The 20,992-nt window shown below is 35.0% G+C and overlaps 1 protein-coding gene across 1 annotated transcript in view; it reads right to left on the bottom strand.

Annotated features, from left to right (window-relative positions):
* Positions 1–20,992, bottom strand: part of LOC148943199 (uncharacterized) — a 39,573-nt gene that overhangs the window by 12,077 nt on the left and 6,504 nt on the right. The window contains exon 2 of the mRNA XM_089101763.1: positions 12,406–12,570. Within this exon, the coding sequence (XP_088957889.1) occupies positions 12,406–12,570 (165 nt within the window). The remainder of the gene's footprint in view (positions 1–12,405; positions 12,571–20,992) is intronic.

Genomic DNA, 20,992 nt, shown 5'->3' on the forward strand with positions numbered 1-20,992 from the left:
GAGGCCCCCCCCCCCCAAAGGCCGCCCCCCCCAAAGGTTTTAGGAAATAATTTACAGGACATTATTCAAACCGAGACTTTCCCTATGGATAACACATTCGGCCCGATCTGAAGTTAAATAGTGTCCAAGGCGGAGGTTGGTCACACCATGTTGACAAACATGGACCTTGTCGGAAATGATACTCATGGCAATTTTTTCTACATTTACAGTAAAGTTCCTGTATTTGAGAGAACGAATTGCCAGCAATTTGGCTCGTGGAATTGTATTTTCAACAATACAATTCCTATAAATGTCCATGTCGAAATTCTCATCCACATAGTGCGTGGGTACTCCTTTGCAACGTTTCTTGATTTCCTCGTCGTTTGTCTGTATAAAGTACACCGTCGGACTTACAAACATACCACGGGAAATCAAGTCGCGTGCCGGTTCTGATTTAAAAAATAAAAGCAGATTTGGCGCCCCACGTTTCACTAGCTCTGGGTAAAGACCACTCCAATTGGTGTAGTCCATTCGTGAGCTGATAATTTCACCGTGTGCCAAATCATCAATGAGATTTGCGGTGTTTACTTTTAACTGAAGAAAATCCGTGTTTCCGTATATATACTCCACTTTCCATTTCTACAACCAATTTACCCCACCCACATTTTATTACATCTCAAATACGAACTTCTTTGAGAAATCCAATGTCGCACTACCTGCAACTATATTTTTGTTTAGGACAATGCTTCTTTTTTTCCTATTCAATAGTACCATTTCCGGGCCAATGATTGTGAAGGAAGTGTAATTTGGATCGGCAATAATTCAAGCACAATGTTCGGGATCGGTCACAACGTCACAACGATTCCTATTGCGAACACTCTCACACATTTTGCCGAAAACCGAATTCAAAATGAGTTTACAAATTTCTTTTTCGGCTTTCGTCTGCGCTGCAGAACGTTTGTTGACAAAAGTGTCAACAAACGTTTTCAAATAGGGTTTTTGACTAAACTGGAGTACTCGGTTAACCTTTGTGACGTTGAAATTGTTTTTGCGCATACATTTTAAAGTTACTTGATGTACAACTTTGTTACTTTTTGGCAGAAGGTCGGCAAAATGTTGTTGTTTTGAATGTGTCCAATGCAATCAGCTCATCTCGAATAAATGCCTATTGCGAGGACTAAAAGAGTCCTTAGTCACAGGTCTATTGATACATGGGAAAAAAAATCCTTTACTGTATCGTGAAGCTCGACTGGTATCTCCCCATCAATTTCAAAAAACCATCCAACCGGCCCATTCTCCTCAGCACTGTCGCCGATGTTGGGGAAATGAGGAGCTTGAGGGTCATTGAGCCATTTATAGTCACCGCAAGGTAGCGCATAATGGGACATGGCCGAGGGGTGGAGAGAATTAATATCAAGGAAAACTGTATCCGATTTTGTCCCCGTCGTCTCTCCTGTTGGATCAGTTTCCACGATACCATCCACGTGAAAAACAAAACCGCCCCTTATTGACCTTTCGATGAACAGATTCTGATGAATGTCTGTGATTAGCCCAATTTTTCCCCGCTAATTTTTAGGATGAGATCAATCACCAGATGAGGAGATGAAAAATAATAGCCCAAATCAAGATTATATTACCCGTAGGATTTGTCCGTCTTTTTACACATAATGTCTAACAGAGCTAACACGTCACTCGAAAAATACAGCTTGCAGTAGTCAAACCCATTTTTACACTCTCCCTCTGCCCAAACTTTTTTAGCAAAACTGTATTCATCGGGGGTGCACCTACGATCATGTAGACTGTCGTAAAGCGATTCAATTAAAGGAACAGTTACCACTGTGACTATTGACACTGAATCACTGAAATCACAGGGATTAACGCCCATGACCATTAGAGACTCATATACACCAATTGAAAAGCGCTGGGTGCGGTAGGGGTTAGTATTTTTAATATGGTAGTAGTTCTGCATTTAACATGAGTCAGCGAACGTTATGGTGGCAGAATTGCCTGACACCAAGGTGCAAAATTAGTTTGTGCGCTAAACGTTTCCATCGGATGGTTTCCACATGAATTTCAAAACAAGAAACATTTCCACTAATTTATGAACGGATTGTTAGAAAAAGCTATTTTTGACCCATTCGTTATCCATCCTTTCATTTCTTGGAAGATGTGCCAATGCTGGTAGCACACACTTCAGATCATAGTTAGAGTCATGTATAAAAACCGGAAGAAAAAGTTGCTGTTTAATTTTTAAATTACATGAATTGTGAGCCCACCCCCGAAAGTTACTTTTTCCCGTTGAATTGGGATCAATAAGGTGATCGTGATCCAGGACCGCGTCTTTTGGGGATTGAGCACCTCTACAAACCCAGCAAATCTTCCCCTTTTCAAGTGCCAGTTGCTCTTTATCTGACAATGTCATTGGGTAGTTAGTGTGACGTAATCGTGAAATTGCGCCGTTTGCTGTTTTTATTAAAGATACCAATAACTTTTCCAAACTACCCTCCTCATCTATAGCCAAAAAAAACTCTTCCAACTGCATTTTATTATTGGAATCACGACGGGCGTGTGCATAGGAACACGCAACTAGTTTATGTTCCTTGACTATATTTGGCCTTGATGGGTCTGATACTTCAACCAGTCTTGATTCACAATCTAAAGACACTTTATCAACTTGTAGCAGGGAATTTTGGAAATTTTTAAATTTTAAAATATCTTTGCCTTCTGCCGGCACTTCAATTCTTTGATTCCCATGAATTTTGCAATGGTTCATATGATCCAAGAATGTTTTTTATTTTACAAGTTGAAGCATCCATCCTTTTCACCCAAAACTTTACTTTACAGCTTTTTGGATACCTCAAAACCAAGAAATACCTTTCAAAAGGCATTTCAGAGCAAGTTCCTTTCTTAATGTCCATCCCAAACCCATTTTCCAACTTGAAGTACCCATCCTTTTCACCCACAGCTTTACTTTACAGTTTTTTGGATACGTCAACACCAAGAAATACTTTTCAAAAGACATTTCAGAGCAAGTTCCTTTCTTAACGTCTCTCCTAAACCCATTTTACAACTTGAAACATCCATCCTTTTCACCCACAACTTTACTTTACAGCTTTTTGGATGCCTCAACACCAAGAAATACTTTTCAAAAGACATTTCAGAGCAACTTCCTTTGTTAAAGTCCCTTCTAAACCCATTTTCCAAGTTGAAGCATCCATCCTTTTCACCCACAGCTTTACTTTACAATTTTTTGGATACCTCAACACCGATAAGTACTTTTCAAAAAACATTTCAGAGCTAGTTTATTTCTTAATGTCCCTTCTAAACCCATTTTCCAACTTGAAGCATCCTTCCTTTTCACCCACATTTTTTTTTTACAGCTTTTTGGATACCTCAACACCAAGAAATACCTTTCAAAAGGCATATCAGAGCAAGTTCCTTTCTTAATGTCCCTTCTAAACCCATTTTCCAACTTGAAGTACCAATCCTTTTCACCCACAACTTTACTTTACAGCTTTTTGAATGCTCCAACACCAAACAATACCTTTCAAAAGGCATTTCAGAGCAACTTCTTTTCTTAATGTCACTTCTAAACCCATTTTCCAACTTGAAGCATCCTTCCTTTTCACCCACAACTTTACTTTACAGCTTTTTGGATACCTCAACATCAAGAAATACCTTTCAAAAGGCATTTCAGAGCAAGTTCCTTTCTTAATGTCCCTTCTAAACCCATTTTCCAACTTGAAGTACCCATCCTTTTCACCCACAACTTTACTTTACAACTTTTTGGATACCTCAACACCAAGAAATACTTTTCAAAAGGCATTTCAGAGCAAGTTCCTTTCTTAATGTCCCTCCTAAACCCATTTTACAAGTTGAAGCATCCATCCTTTCTACCCACATCTTTAGTCTATAGCTATTAGGATATACAAACACCAAGATATACCTCCCAACAGTTATTTCAGAATAAAATCTTTTCGTAGTGTCCCTTCTAAACCCATTTTCCAACTTGAAGTATTAATCGTTTTCATCAACAACTTTACTGTGCAGCTTTTTGGATATCTCAACACATTTCCAACTTTTCCTTCTAAACCCATTTTCCAACTTGAAGTACCAATCCTTTTCACCCACAACTTTACTTTACAGCTTTTTGAATGCTCCAACACCAAGCAATACCTTTCAAAAGGCATTTCAGAGCAACTTCCTTTCTTAATTTCACTTCTAAACCCATTTTCTAACTTGAAGTACCCGTCCTATTCACCCACAACTTTACTTTACAGCTTTCTGGATACCTCAACACCAAGAAATACTTTTCAAAAGGCATTTCAGAGCAAGTTTCTTTCTTAATGTCCCTCGTAAGCCCATTTTACAAGTTAAAGCATCCATCCTTTTCACCCACAACTTTACTTTACAGCTTTTTGGATACCTCAACACCAAGAAATACCTTTCAAAAGGCATTTCAGAGCAACATCTTTTCTTAATGTCCCTTCTAAACCCATTTTCCAACTTGAAGTACCAATCCTTTTCACCCACAACTTTACTTTACAGCTTTTTGGATATCTCAACACCAATCAATACTTTTTAAAAGGCATTTCAGAGCAAGTTCCTTTCTTAATGTCCCTCCTAAACCCATTTTACAAGTTGAAGCATCCATCCTTTTCACCCACAACTTTACTTTAAAGCTTTTTAGATGCCTCAACACGAAAAAATACCATTCAGAAGGCATTTTAGAGCAACTTCTTTTCTTAATGTCCCTTCTAAACCTATTTTTCAACTTGAAGTACCCATCCTTTTCACCCACAACTCTACTTTACAACTTTTTGGATACCTCAACACCAAGCAATACTTTTCAAAAGGCATTTCAGAGCAAGTTTCTTTCTTAAAGTCCCTCCTATACCCATTTTACAAGTTGAAGCATCCATCCTTTTCACCAACAACTTTACTTTACAGCTTTACAACTTTTTGGATACCTCAACACCAAGCAATACTTTTCAAAAGGCATTTCAGAGCAAGTTCCTTTCTTAAACTCCCTCCTAGACCCATTTTACAAGTTGAAGCATCCATCCTTTTCATCCACAACTTTACTTTACAGCTTACTTACACGCGCTTACGTAGGCTAACCTAACATAACTTAACCTAACATAAGATACTCTAACCTAACCTAACTTAAACATGGAGAGAGGTTCACTAGCTAACATAACCTAACTTAGCTAACCTATCCTAACTTACCTAACCTGACTTAACCTAACCTAATCTAACATAACTTAATCTAGTCTAACCTAACCTAACCATACTCGCCGGAGAATCCCCCCAGGTCGACTTTGTATTTTTATGTTGTTACTACATGTTGTTATTTCAATAAGAATATTTTATGCATTACTTTGTTATATTTCTATTATCTTAGGAAACGTTAGCATGTTAAGCGCTTGGAATGTTTATTAAAAATTTGGAGATTTTTTATTTTCTTTGAAAAAAAATTAGAATTGAACTATAGCTTTTTCCTTTTCTCTAAGAAAATTCAGAAGAGAACTTTAAATTTCTTTGGGTCTTTGTGAAATTAAGAACTGAAGTGGAAGATTTTTATTTTTCTCTGGAGAAATTAGAATTGAACTGTAAGTTCTTTAATAAAATTCAGACTTGAGTTAACTTTTGATGATCAATGTAAAACTTATTCTATCTTCTATGAAAAATTTAGAACTGTAATTTAAAATTTCTCCATCTCTTTGAGAAAAGTTTGAACTTAAGTTGAAAATTTTTATTTTTTCTTGAAAAATAGAATTGGTCTGTTACTTATTTATTTTCTATGAAAAATTCATAACAGTAATTTTAAATTTTTACATCTCTTTGAGAAAAATCTGAACTGAAGTTGAAAATTTTAATTATTTCTTGAAAAATAGAATTGATCTGTAACTTATTTCTTTTCATATGGATAGTTAGGAAAAGAACTTAAACTTTTCTTCACATCAATGAGAAAATTAGCTCCTTATCTTCATAGATAAGGAGAAAGGTACTTTCATAGAAAGGTACTGAAATACCTTTTGAAAAGTATTGCTTGGTGTTGTGGGCATTCAAAAAGCTGTGAAGTATAGTTCAGGGTGAAAAGTTGGGTACTTCAACTTGTAAAATGGGTTTAGGGGGGACATTAAGAAAAAAAGTTGTAAAGTAAAGTTGTGGTGAAAAGGATGGGTACTTCAACTTGTAAATTGGGTTTAGGAGGGACATTAAGAAAAGAAATTGTCCTAAAATGCCTTTTGAAAAATATTGCTAGGTGTTGGGGCATTCAAAAAGCTGTAAAGTAAAGTTGTGGGTGAAAAGGATGAGTACTTCAACTTGTAAAATGGCTTTAGGAGGCACATTAAGAAAAGAACTTGTTCTGAAATGTCTTTGAAAAGTATTGCTTGATGTTGTTGCATTCAAAAAGCTGTAAAGTATAGTTGCGGGTGAAAAGGCTGGGAACTTCAACTTGTAAAATGGGCTTAGGAAGGACATTAAGAAAATAACTTGTTCTGAAATGCCTTTTGAAAAGTATTGCTTGATGTTGTAGGCATTCAAAAAGCTGTGAAGTTTAGTTCTGGGTGAAAAAGTTGGGTACTTCAACTTGTAAAATGGGTTTAGGAGGGACATTAAGAAAAAAAGTTGTAAAGTAAAGTTGTGGTCAAAAGGATGACTACTTTTACCTGTAAAATGGGTTTAGGAGGGACATTAAGAAAAGAACTTGTTGTGAAATGCCTTTTGAAAAGTATTGCTTGGTGTTGGATGTAAAGGATGGGTACTTCAACTTGTAAAATGGGTTTAGGAAGGATATTAGTAAAATAACTTGTTCTGAAATGCCCTTTGAAAAGTATTGCTTGGTGTTGGAGCATTCAAAAAGCTGTAAAGTAAAGTTTTGGGTGAAAAGGATGGGTACTTCAATTTGTAAAATGGGTTTAGGATGGACATTATGAAAAGAACTTGTTCTGAAATGTCTTTGAAAAGTATTGCACGGTATTGGCGCATTCAAAAAGATGTAAAGTAAAGTTTTGGGTGAAAAGGATGGGTACTTCAATTTGTGAAATGGGTTTAGGACGGTCACTAAGAAAAGAACTTGTTCTGAAATGTCTTTGAGAAGTATTGCTTGATGTTGGAGCATTCAAAAAGCTGTAAAGTAAAGTTGTGGGTGAAAACGATGGGATACTTCAACTTGTAAAATGGGTTTAGGATGGACATTATGAAAAAAACTTGTTCTGAAATGTCTTTGAAAAGTATTGCATGGTATTGGCGCATTCAAAAGAACCAAAAAGCTGTAAAGTAAAGTTGTGGGTGAAAAGGATGGATGCTTCAACTTGTAAAATGGGTTTAGGAGGGACTTTAAGAAAGGAAGTTGCTCTGAAATGCCTTTTGAAAAGTATTGCTTGGTGTTGAGGTATCCAAAAAGTTGTAAAACTGTAAAGTAAAGTTGTGGGTGAAAAGGATGGATGCTTCAACTTGTAAAATTGGTTTAGGAGGGACATTAAGAAAGGAACTTGCTCTGAAATGCCTTTTGAAAAGTCTTGTTTGGTTTTGAGATATCCAAAAAGCTGTAAAGTAAAGTTGTGGGGGAAAAGGATGGGTACTTCAAGTTGGAAAATGGGTTTAGAAGGGACTTTAAGAAAGGAACTTGCTCTGAAATGACTTTTGAAAGGTATTTAATGGTGTTGAGGTATCCAAAAAGCTGTAAAGTAAAGTTGTGGGTGAAAAGGAAGGATGTTTCAAGTTGGAAAATGGGTTTAGAAGGGACATTAAGAAATGAACTTGCTCTGAAATTTCTTTTGAAAAGTATTTCTTGGTGTTGAGGTATCCAAAAAGCTGTAAAGTAAAGTTGTGAGTGAAAAGAATGGATGCTTCAAGTTGGAAAAATGGGTTTAGGAGAGACATTAAGAAAGTAACTTGCTCTGAAATGTCTTTTGAAAAGTATTTCTTTGTGTTGAGGTATCCAAAAAGCTGTAAAGTATAGTTGTGGGTGAAAAGGATGGATGCTTCAACTTGGAAAATGGGTTTAGAAGGGACATTAACAAAGGAAGTTGCTCTGAAATGTCTTTTGAAAAGTATTTTTTGGTGTTGAGGCATCCAAAAAGCTGTAAAGTAAAGTTGTGGGTGAAAAGGATGGATATTTCAAGTTGGAAAATGGGTTTAGGAGAGACATTAAGAAAGGAACTTGCTCTGAAATGCCTTTTGAAGAGTATTGCTTGGTGTTGAGGTATCCAAAAAACTGTAAAGTAAAGTTGTGGGTGAAATGGATGGGTACTTCAAGCTGGAAAATGGGTTTAGGAGAGACATTAAGAAAGGAACTTGCTCTGATATGTCTTCTGAAAGTTATTTCTTGGTGTTGAGTTATCCGAAAAAGCAGTAAAGCAAAGTTGTGGGTGAAAAGGATGGATGCTTCAACTTGTAAAATAGGTTTAGGAGGGACATTAAGAAAGGAACTTGCTCTGAAATGCCTTTGAAAATTATTTCTCGGTGTTGGGGTATCCACAAAGCTGTAAAGTAAAGTTGTGGGTGAAAAGAAAGGATGCTTTAACTTGTAAAATGGGTTTAGAAGGGACATTAAGAAAGGAACTTAATCTGAAATATCTTTTGAAAAGTATTTGTTGGTGTTGGAGCATTCAAAAAGCTGTAAAGTAATGTTGTGAGTGAAAAGGATGGGTACTTCAAGTTGGAAAATGTGTTTAGAAGGGACATTAAGAAAGGAACTTGCTCTGAAATGCCTTTTGAAAGGTATTTCTTGGTGTTGAGGTATCCAAAAAGCTGTAAAGTAAAGTTGTGGGTGAAAAGGAAGGATACTTCAAATTGGAAAATGGGCTTAGAAGGGACATTAAGAAAAGAACTTGCTCTGAAATGTCTTTTGAAAAGTATTTCTTGGTGTTGAGTTATCCAAAAAGCTGTAAAGTAAAGTTGTGAGTGAAAAGAATGGATGCTTCAACTTGTAAAATGGGTCTAGGAGGGACTTTAAGAAAGGAACTTGCTCTGAAATGTCTTTTGAAAAGTATTGCTTGGTGTTGAGATATCCAAAAAGTTGTAAAATAAAGTTGTGAGTGAAAAGGATGGATGCTTCGACTTGTAAAAATGGGTTTAGGAGAGACATTAAGAAAGGAACTTGCTCTAAAATGCCTTTTGAAAAGTATTGCTTGGTGTTGAGATATCCAAAAAACTGTAAAGTAAAGTTGTGGGTGAAAAGGATGGGTGCTTCAAGTTGGATAATGGGTTTAGAAGGGACATTAAGAAAAGAAGTTGCTCTGAAATGCCTTTTGAAAAGTATTTCTTGGTGTTGAGGTATCCAAAAAGCTGTAAAGTAAAGTTGTGAGTTAAGAGGATGGATGCTTCAACTTGTAAAAATGGGTTTAGGAGAGACATTAAGAATGGAACTTGCTCTGAAATGCCTTTTGAAAAGTATAGCTTGGTGTTGAGATATCCAAAAAACTGTAAAGTTGTGGGTGAAAAGGATGGGTACTTCAAGTTGGAAAATGGGTTTGGGATGGACATTAAGAAAGGAACTTGCTCTGAAGTGCCTTTAGAAAAGTATTTCTGGGTGTTGAGGTATCCAAAAAGCTGTAAAGTAAAGTTTTGGTGAAAAGGATGGATGCTTCAAGTTGGAAAATGGGCTTAGAAGGGACATTAAGAAAGGAACTTGCTCTGAAATGCCTTTTGAAAGGTATTTCTTGGTGTTGAGGTATCCAAAAAGCTGTAAAGTAAAGTTGTGGGTGAAAAGGAAGGATACTTCAAGTTGGAAAATAGACTTCGAAGGGGCATTAAGAAAGGAACTTGCTCTGAAAGTTCCCTTGAAAAGTACTTCTGGGTGTTGAGTATCCAAATAACTGTAAAGTAAGGTTGAGTGTGAATACAAATGGAAGTTCAATTCCTAAAATGGGTTTATGAGGAAAATTGAAAAATGATGTTGCTCTGAAACTACTTTTGAAAAGTATTTATTGGTATTGTGGTGTCCATAAAGATGAAAAGTATAGTTGCGGGTGAAAAAGATGGATGCTTCAAGTTGGAAAATGGGTTTAGGAGGGACATTACGTAAAGAACTTGCTTTGAAATGTCTTTTAAAAGTATTTCTTGGTGTTGAGGTATCCAAAAAGCTGTAAAGTAAAGTTGTAGGTGACAAGGATGGGTACTTCAACTGTAAAATGGGTTTAGGAAGGACATTAAGAAAAGAACTGGTTCTTAAATGCCTTTGAAAAGTATTGCTTGGTGTTGGAGCATTCAAAAAAGCAGTATAGTAAAGTTGTGAGGGAAAAGGATGGCTTGTTCAAATTCCTTTTGAAAAGTATTGCTTGGTGTTGGATCATTCAAAAAGCTGTAAAGTAAAGTTGTGGGTGTAAAGGATGGGTACTTCAATTTGTAAAATGGGTTTAGGATGGACATTATGAAAAGAACTGTTCTGAAATGTCCTTTGAAAAGTATTGCTTGGTGTTGGAGCATTCAAAAAAGCAGTATAGTAAAGTTGTGTGTGAAAAGGATGGCTACTTCAACTTGTAAAATGGGTTTGGGATGAACATTAAGAAAATAACTTGTTCTGAAAAGATATAATAAAGCCTTAAAAAAGTATTAAAAATGGGGGGGTTCAGGGGCCTTTGGGTAGCCAGGGGCCCGTTGGGAGCCCGGGGGCCCTGTGAGGACCGGGGGCTTCCTTCGGGGTTAGGTGGGGTATGATGGCCCTTGGGGGTTGGGGTAGAGGACCTCATGACACTGTTCAAATGGAACTTGTGTATTATAACGACAACAGAGTTTCACCCTCAAATCCTTTTCTAAAATCATCTTTTAAAATCATCTTTTAAAATGTCTCTAACTGTTTCGCCGAAATAATTCCCTAAAATGTCTAAAACGGTTTCGCTCAAATAACTCCTAAACGTAATTTCAGCGTGTTCCTTTTGTTTTTGGCATCCCTGCGCTGTCACAATTGAAATTACTGGGAAACTCTTTCCTGCGTTAATCTCTTCATCGCTAAGATGTTTCTTGGAGAATTGTTTCCATGGCGAAGTTTCATTAATATCTTTTGGAGTTCGACCAGTAGAATTGTTTCCGGGGCGAGGAACATTAATGTCTTGGGTCTATTCCTGGAAAATTGTTTTCCGGGCAAAGTTTTTTAATGTCTGACAGATGATGTCATGGTTGATTGATTTGTCAAGAAAGGGGAATTAATTTGTTGTTTCTAAGGGGAATTATTGTCTCTGATTGGCTGAGAAGGAAACACGTGATCTAACTGTTTCCTAATTCCAGGACGGCATAACATTCGCCTCGAGCGTGCACTTGGCCAAAACAACAACAACATCAAATAAATCGACCTTTGGAAATTTAGGTCATTGACCCATTTCGATTATGCAATCAGTCCTTCTGGGGATTCCATGCCCTTATTTGGTGTGCTTTCCCCGCACCCCCCCTTTCTACTCAAGCGCATGGATTTTTGGCGGATGTTTTTACTGAGGCGACTAAAAATTGATTCGAGATACATTTATGCGCCTTGGATCTCTGCACCTTATGCACATGATATCCTTTTTACCAGCAGGACTAAAAAGGGGCTTTCCCTGTTTTTTTCAACAATAGCATCTAAAGTTCATACCCTTTGACTTTCTCTTAATCTTTCAAAGTGTGAATATCTCTCATTTAATAGTAATAATATGCCCCCTCTAGTTTGCGGATCTTTTTATTTCCCGTCGGCTCCTTCTTTCCGGTGGCTTCGTATCAACATTAGTAAAACACTAAAATCTTTCCGAATACTCGTGGTCGCTGATTGCAAGAAGAAAATTCAGTTAAGTTATTCACAAACTGTTGCAAATTGAAGTAGATACAATAGAAAGTTTTTTGCTAAATTATATTAGGTTTTTACAGATCACATGGTTTTGTTTCAGTCTGGAATTTACCCTATCTTTCACCAAAGAGACATCAAATAAGTTCATTCATATTATTTACAGTTTTACCGCTTTCTATTGTATCTGCCTCCATGGTATGGAAATCGAAATCTCATGTCTGTTTACGGTCTTCCGGATATTTGGTCAAAGCTTAGGGATCTTGCCGGAAAACTACCCCAGCCTATATATAAGTATTTGCCAGCCCACAGTGACCTTACTCGTTTGCTGTAGTTTTTGTTCTTTTTTTGCTGTTTAAAGTATTTTTTTATTGTTGTTTTCTTCGTGTTTTGTATCTTGAATGTTTTTCTTTTCCTTGGTTACTCTGCTCTTTTGAAGTTTATAAGTTTTATGTACACATGTATGCAGTGTATTATCTACTTTTTTCGTTAGACTCCACAATTATCATTTTGTATATGAAGTGGGTTAAAAAAAAATCATTATTAAGGTTTTCCATCATGGACCTATTATCCCCTTACAAGTCTCATTGATTTATACGTACGCAATTTCAGAAAAAATACGTGATTGAATTATATTTATAATTGTAAAGCTGGAAAATTACCTTGAAAGTACCATCTCCAGCTTCATAACCAAAAGTATATGAACCATCATCATTGACTTGGTTAATCTGATTCAAAATTGGAACTTGTGTTGTTGATATGCTGGATTGGTCAAGAGTGCCATGTGGAGCGCTCACAGCGAAGCTAATGATGCCTGAGACGTATAACTGAAACAAAATTTGTCATTTAGGGGTCTAATTTTTGACAAATGAACTCCAAATAATGGTGTTCATATCACTGACTCTTGACTTACTTTTGCAATAGGTATTTTCTAAAAAGAAAAACAATTTCCAAAGTATATAATACTTATTAAATAGAAAAACACTATTGGAATCAAGGAAGCAAATATTCTTACTGTCCAGAATTCATAATATTGTATGGGCCAGGCAAAGCCGCATCCAGAGGGAGGTAAGGGGGTTTTAACCCCTCTCCCTCAGAAATGTTTGTCTGACTCATAAAAAAATGGAACAAAAATGAATAAAAAAAAATTGCAATGTGTTTTTTTTATGTTTTATGTAACCCCCTCCCCCAGAAAAAAAAACAAAAAAACATTGGTAACACCCACCACCCGAAACAAAATCCTGGATACGGCTCTGAGGCCAGCTGAGAAGCAAGGGCGTAATTATGTCAAAATCCTGGCGGGGCAGGGCAAAGCTGGAGCCAATTTTCCCAAATCAAGTGAAAATTACAGTGAAAACTAAAAAATGATCCATGTATTATCATATAGGCAAATATATACTAAAGAAAACTGACCTGTTTCTCTGGATACTTGAATTATGCAGGCTTATCTTATTTTTGACTTGATTTTTTGCATAAACTAAATTTCAGCTGGGAGGGCAAACTGAGGTCTGGGGGAGACAAACTTGTGTCTGGAGGGAGAAGTTGCCCCCCTGCTTCATAGCGAATTACGCCTCTGGCAAGAAGCCCCCCTGGGAACGTCCTTCATTCGTTTCAACTTTGGCCATTTTCTATATATCGTTTTTGATACACTCTTTTGGAACAATTTAAAAGGGGGGTTGATTGGTTAAGAGTAGAAAGGGGTCAGGAGGTCCGACGAGAACACCCATATTTGGGCATAGAGTCCCTAGGGAGAACACCTGTGATGTTAGTTCCAATCCCATACCATATATGACCATAGAATCCCCAGGGAGAACAGGTTTCTGAGAAATTTTTCAGGGCAAGTTGGATTAATACCTCTGGATTTCGTCCAAGAGACATGTTTCCGCGTGAGGTTTATCAATGTCTGACAGGTAATGTCAAGGCTAATAGATTCGCCATGAAAGGAGAATTTTTTCCGAGCGAATGTTTTGCTCTTAGAGATGAAGAGATTAACGCGGGAAAGTGTTTCCTAGTAATTTCAAATGTGACAGCGCAGGGATGCCAAAAACAAAAGGAACACGCATAAATTACGTTTAGGGGTTATTTGGGCAAAACCGTTTTAGTTATTTTAGGGAATTATTTCGGCGAAACAGTTAGAGACATTTTAAAAGATGATTTTAGAAGATGTTTTAGAAGAGGATTTGAGGGTGAACCTCTGTGGTCATTATAATACACAAGTTGTATTTGAACAGTGTTGTGAGGTCCCCTACCCCAGCCGCAAAGGGCTCCAATCCCCCTACCCCAACCCCGAAGGAAGCCCCCGGTCCCCAAAGGTACCCCGTGCTCCCAAACGGCCCCCGGACCCCCAAAGGCCCCCCGGGTCCCCAAAGGTCCCCCGGCCCCCCAAAGGCCCCTGCGCCCCCAGTTTTTAATATTTTTTAATTTGCGCATTTTGGGGCACAAAAGGGCCCCACCACCCAACTTTTTACTCCCCCTCACAACATTAGTGTTTTGTCATGGTTTACCATGTAACAGTTAAATTCTCTTGATTGTCAAAGTTCATTGTGGATTTCTTTCGTTGAAATGCAAGAGTTGGATTATTTCAGTAGTGTTTTGTCATGGTTTATCTTGTCGCAGTTACATTCTCTTGATTTTCAACGTTCATTGCGGATTTCTTTCATTGAAATGCAAGAGTTGGATTATTTCAGTAGTGTTTTGTTATGGTTTACCATGTCACAGTTACATTCTCTTGATTTTCAACGTTCATTGCGGATTTCTTTTATTGAAATGCAAGAGTTGGAAAATTTCAGTAGTTTTGTTGTAGTTTGCCCTGTCGCATTTACATTTTCTCGATTTTTCAAAGTTCATTTTGAATTTCATTCCTTGAAATGCTAGACTTAGAATATTTCAGTAGTGTTTTGTTGTGGTTTATCGTGTCACAGTTACATTATCTTGATTTTTCAAAGTTCATTTTAAATATCTTTCATTGAAATGCAAGAGTTCGAATATTTCAGTAGTTTTTTGTCATGGTTTAGCATGTCAGAGTTACATTCTCTTGATTTTTCAAGGTTCATTTTGAATTTCTTTCGTTGAAATGCAAGAGTTGGAATATTTCAGTAGTGTTTTGTTGTGGTTTACCTTGTCACTTTACATTCTCTCAATTTTTCAAAGTTCATTTTGAATTTCTATCATTGAAATGCAAGAGTTGGAATGTTTCAGCAGTGTTTTGTCGTGGTTTACCTTGTCACAGTTACATTCTCTTAATTTTTCAAAGTTCATTTTGAATTTCTTTCGATGAAATGCAATAGTTGGAATATTTTAAATGTGTTTTGTCGTGGTTTACCTTGTCACAGTTACATTTTCTTGATTTTTCAAAGTTCATTTTGAATTTCTTTCATTGAAATGCAAGAGTTGGAATATTTCAGTAGTGTTTTGTTGTGGTTTACCTTGTCAGAGTTACATTCTCTTGATTTTCAAAGTTAATTTTGAATTTCTTTCATTGAAATGCATGAGTTGGAACATTTCAGTAGTGTTTTGTCGTGGTTTACCTTTTCAGAGTTAAATTTTCTTGATTTTTCAAACTTCATTTTGGATTTCTTTGGTTGAAATGCAAGAGTTGGAATATTTCAGTAGTGTTTTGTTGTGGTTTACCGTTTCACAGTTACATTCTATTGATTTTTCAAAGTTCACTTTGGTTTTATTTTATTGAAATGCAAGAATTGGATTATTTCATTAGTGTTTTATCGTGGTTTACCTTGTCACAGCTACATTCTCTTGATTTTTCAAAGTTCATTTTGGATTTCTTTCGTTGAAATGCAAGAGTTGGAATAATTCAGTAGTGTTTTGTCGTGGTTGACCCTGGTTTACCTTGTCACAGTTACATTCTTTCGATTTTGCAAAGTTTATTTTGAATTTCTTTCATTTAAATGCAAGAGTTGGATTATTTCAGTAGTGTTTTGTTGTGCTTTACCTTGTCACAGTTACATTCTCTTGATTTTTCAAAGTTCCTCTTGAATTTCTTTCGTTGATATGCAAGAGTTGGAATATTTCAATAGTGTTTTGTCATGGTTTACCATGTAACAGTTAAATTCTCTTGATTTTCAAAGTTCATTGTGGATTTCTTTCGTTGAAATTCAAGAGTTGGATTATTTCAGTAGTGTTTTGTCATGGTTTATCTTGTCGCAGTTACATTCTCTTGATTTTCAACGTTCATTGCGGATTTCTTTCATTCAAATGCAAGAGTTGGATTATTTCAGTAGTGTTTTGTCATGGTTTACCTTGTCGCAGTTACATTTTCTTGATTTTCAAAGTTCATTTCGGATTTTTTTCATTGAAATGCAAGAGTTTGAATATTTTAGTAGTGTTTTGTTGTAGTTTACCATGTTGCAGTTACATTGTCTTAATTTTTCCAAGTTCATTTTGAATTTCATTCGTTGAAATGCAAGATTTGGATTAGTTCAGTAGTGTTTTGTCATGGATTACAAAGTCGCAGAGAAATTTTCTTGATTTTGCAATGTTCATTTTGGTTATCTTTCAATGAAAAACTAGAACTGTAATATCTCAGTAATTTTCGATGGCGTTTTACCGTGTCACAGTTATTTTCCCTTGATGTTTCACTGCTTTTATTTGATTTCTTTAGTTGATATGCAAGAGCTGGAATATTTCAGTAGTGTTGTGTCGTGGTTTACCATGTCACTGTTACATTCTGTTAATTTTTCAAAGTTCATTTTGAATTTCTTTCGTTGAAATGCAATAGTTGGAATATTTTAAATGTGTTTTGTCGTGGTTTACCTTGTCAGAGTTACATTTTCTTGATTTTTCAAAGTTCATTTTGAATTTCTTTCATTGAAATGCAAGAGTTGAAATATTTCATAAGTGTTTTGTTGTGGTTTACCTTGTCAGAGTTACATTCTCTTGATTTTTCAAAGTTCATTTTGAATTTCTTTCGATGAAATGCAATAGTTGGAATATTTTAAATGTGTTTTGTCGTGGTTTACCTTGTCACAGTTACATTTTCTTGATTTTTCAAAGTTCATTTTGAATTTCTTTCATTGAAATGCAAGAGTTGGAATATTTAAAATCAAGAGAATGTAACTGTGACAAGATGAAGCACAACAAACCACCACTGAAATATTCCAGCTCTTGCATTTTAACGATATAAATAAAAAATGAACTTTTATATATCGAGATATTTTAACTTTGACATGATAAACCACGGTAAACCACGACAAAACACGACAGAATTATTTCAACGCTTGTATTTCAAAGAAAGAAATTGTGACAATGTAAAGCACAACAAAACACTACTGAGATATTCCAAATCTTGCATTTCAACGAAAGAAATTCAAAATGAACTTTGAAAAATTAAGAGAATGTAACTGTGACAATGTAAAGCACAACAAAACACTATTAAAATATTCCAACTCTTGCATTTCAACGAAAGAAATTCAAAATGAACTTTGAACAATCAAGAGAATGTAACTGTGACAAGGTAAACCATGACAAAACACTAATGAAATAATTCAACTCTTGCATTATTGATTTTTCAAAGTTCATTTTGAATTTCTTTCATTGAAATGCAAGAGTTGGAATATTTCAGTAGTGTTTTGTTGTGGTTTACCTTGTCAGAATTACATTCTCTTGATTTTTCAAAGTTAATTTCGAATTTCTTTCATTGAAATGCAAGAGTTGGAACATTTCAGTAGTGTTTTGTCGTGGTTTACCTTTTCACTGTTACATTTTCTTGATTTTTCAAAGTTCATTTTGAATTTTTTTGGTTGAAATGCAAGATTTGGAATATTTCGGTAGTGTTTTATTGTGGTTTATCTTGTCAACGTTGTATTCTCTTGACTTTTCAAAGTTCATTTGGAATTTTTTTAACTGAAATGCAAGAGTTGTAATATTTCAGTAGTGCTTTGCTGTGGTTTATCGTGTTGCAGTTACATTCTCTTGATTTTTAAAAGTTTAATTTGATTTTCCTCATTGAAACGCAAGAGTTCGTTTATTTCAGTAGTGTTTTGTCGGGGTTTACATTGTCAAAGCTACATTTTCTTGATTTTTCATTTATTTTGGAATTGTTGCTTTGAAATACAAGCGTTGGAATAATTCAGTAATGTTTTGTCTTGGTTGATCCTGGTTTACCATGTAACAGTTACATTCTTTTGATTTTTCAAAGTTTATTTTGAATTTCTTTCATTAAAATGCAAGAGTTGGATTATTTCAGTAGTGTTTTGTTGTGCTTTACCTTGTCACAGTTACATTCTCTTGATTTTTCAAAGTTCCTCTTGAATTTCTTTCGTTGAAATGCAAGAGTTGGAATATTTCAATAGTGTTTTGTCATGGTTTACCATGTAACAGTTAAATTCTCTTGATTTTCAAAGTTCATTGTGGATTTCTTTCGTTGAAATGCAATAGTTGGATTATTTCAGTAGTTTTTTATCATGGTATACCGTGTCGCAGTTACATTCTCTTGATTTTCAACGTTCATTGCGGATTTCTTTCATTGAAATGCAAGAGTTGGATTATTTCAGTAGTGTTTTGTCATGGTTTACCTTGTCGCAGTTACATTCTCTTGATTTTCAACGTTCATTTTGGATTTCTTTCATTGAAATGCAAGAGTTGGAATATTTCAGTGGTGTTTTGTTGTAGTTTACCTTGTCGCAGTTACATTCTCTTAATTTTTCAAAGTTCCTTTTGAATTTCTTTCGTTGAAATGCAAAATTTGGAATATTTCAGTAGTGTTTTGTCATGGTTTAGCATTTCATAGTTACATTCTCTTGATTTTTCATAGTTTATTTCGAATTTCTTTCGTTCAAATGTAAGAGCTGGAATTTTTCAGTAGTGTTTGTTGTGGTTTACATTGTCACAGTTACATTCTCTTAATTTTTCAAAGTTCATTTTGAATTTCTATCATTGAAATGCAAGAGTTGGAATGTTTCAGCAGTGTTTTGTCGTGGTTTACCTTGTCACAGTTGCATTCTCTTAATTTTCCAAAGTTCATTTTGAATTTCTTTCGATGAAATGCAATAGTTGGAATATTTTAAATGTGTTTTGTTGTGGTTTACCTTGTCACAGTTACATTTTCTTGATTTTTAAAGGTTCATTTTGAATTTATTTCATTGAAATGCAAGAGTTGGATTATTTCAGTATTGTTTTGTCATGGTTTACCGTGTCGCAGTTACATTCTCTTGATTTTCAACGTTCATTGCGGATTTCTTTCATTGAAATGCAAGAGTTGGATTATTTCAGTAGTGTTTTGTCATGGTTTACCTTGTCGCAGTTACATTTTCTTGATTTTCAACGTTCATTGCGGATTTCTTTCATTGAAATGCAAGAGTTGGAATATTTCAGTAGTGTTTTGTTGTAGTTTACCTTGTTGCAGTCACATTTTCTTGATTTTTCAAAGTTCATTTTGAATTTCATTCGTTGAAATGCAAGAGTTGGAATATTTCAGTAGTGTTTTGTTGTGGTTTATCGTGTCAAAGTTACATTTTCTTGATTTTTCAAAGTTTATTTTGAATTTCTTTCATTGAAATGCAAGAGTTGGAATATTTCACTAGTGTTTTGTCATGGTTTACCATGTCAAAGTTACATTTTCTGAATTTTTCAAAGTTCATCTTGAATTTAGTTCTTTGAAATGCAAGAGTTGGAATATTTAAGTTGTGTCTTTTTTCGGTTTACTTTGTCATAGTTATATTCTCTTGATTTTTCAAAGTTCATTTTGAATTTCTATCATTGAAATGCAAGAGTTGGAATATTTCAGTAGTGTTTTGTCGTGGTTTACCTTGTCACAGTTGCATTCTCTTAATTTTTCAAAGTTCATTTTGAATTTCTTTAGATGAAATGCAATAGTTGGAATATTTTAAATGTGTTTTGTCGTGGTTTACCTTGTCACAGTTACATTTTCTTGATTTTTCAAAGTTCATTTGGAATTTCTTTCATTGAAATGCAAGAGTTGGAATATTTCAGTAGTGTTTTGTTGTGGTTTAACTTGTCAGAGTTACATTCTCTTGATTTTTCAAAGTTAATTCGAATTTCTTTCACTGAAATGCAAGAATTGGAACATTTCAGTAGTGTTTTGTCGTGGTTTACCTTTTCACTGTTACATTTTCTTGATTTTTCAAAGTTCATTTTGAATTTTTTTGGTTGAAATGCAAGATTTGGAATATTTCGGTAGTGTTTTGTTGTGGTTTACCTTGTCAACGTTGTATTCTCTTGATTTTTCAAAGTTCATTTTGAATTTTTTTCACTGAAATGCAAGAGTTGGAATATTTCAGTAGTGCTTTGTTGTGGTTTATCGTGTTACAGTTACATTCTCTTGATTTTTCAAAGTTCATTTTGATTTTTTCATTGAAATGCAAGAATTGGATTATTTCAGTAGTGTTTTATCGGGGTTTACCATGTCACAGTTACATTTACTTTATTTTTCAAAGTTTATTTTGGATTTTTTCGTTGAAATACAAGCGTTGAAATAATTCTGTCGTGTTTTGTCTTGGTTTACCCTGGTTTACAATGTAACAGTTACAATCTCTCTATTTATCAAAGTTCATTTTGAATTTATTTCATTAAAATGAAAGAGTTGGATTATTTCAGTGGTGTTTTGTTGTGCTTTACCTTGTCACAGTTACATTCTCTTGATTTTTCAAAGTTCCTTTTGAATTTCTTTCGATGAAATGCAAGAGTTGGAATATTTCAGTAGTGTTTTGTTATGATTTTCCTTGTCACAGTTACATTCTCTTAATTTTTCAAAGTTCATTTTGAATTTCTTTCGTTGAAATGCAAGAGTTGGAATATTTAAGTAATGTTTTGTTGTGATTTACATTGTCACAGTTTCTTTCGTTGAAATGCAAGAGTTGGATTTTCAGTATTGTTTTGTCGTGGTTTACCCTGGTTTACCTTGTCACAGTTACATTCTCTCGATTTTTCAAAGTTTATTTTGAATTTCTTTCATTGAAATGCAAGAGTTGTATTAATTCAGTAGTGTTTTGTTGTGCTTTACCTTGATTTTTCAAAGTTCCTTTTGAATTTCTTTCGTTGAAATGGAAGAGTTGGAATAATTCAAAAGTGTTTTGTCATGGTTTACCTTGTCACAGTTACATTCTCTTGATTTTTCAAAGTTAATTTCGAATTTCTTTCATTGAAATGCAAGAAATGGAACATTTCAGTAGTGTTTTGTCGTGGTTTACCTTTTCAGTGTTACATTTTCTTGATTTTTCATAGTTCATTTTGGATTTCTGTCGTTGAAATGCAAGAGTTGGAATATTTCAGTAG

Source organism: Artemia sp. Qi Xiang Cuo, chromosome 15, assembly GCF_049724085.1.
Source record: "Artemia sp. Qi Xiang Cuo chromosome 15, ASM4972408v1, whole genome shotgun sequence".
Taxonomy (NCBI): Eukaryota; Metazoa; Arthropoda; class Branchiopoda; order Anostraca; family Artemiidae; genus Artemia; species Artemia sp. Qi Xiang Cuo.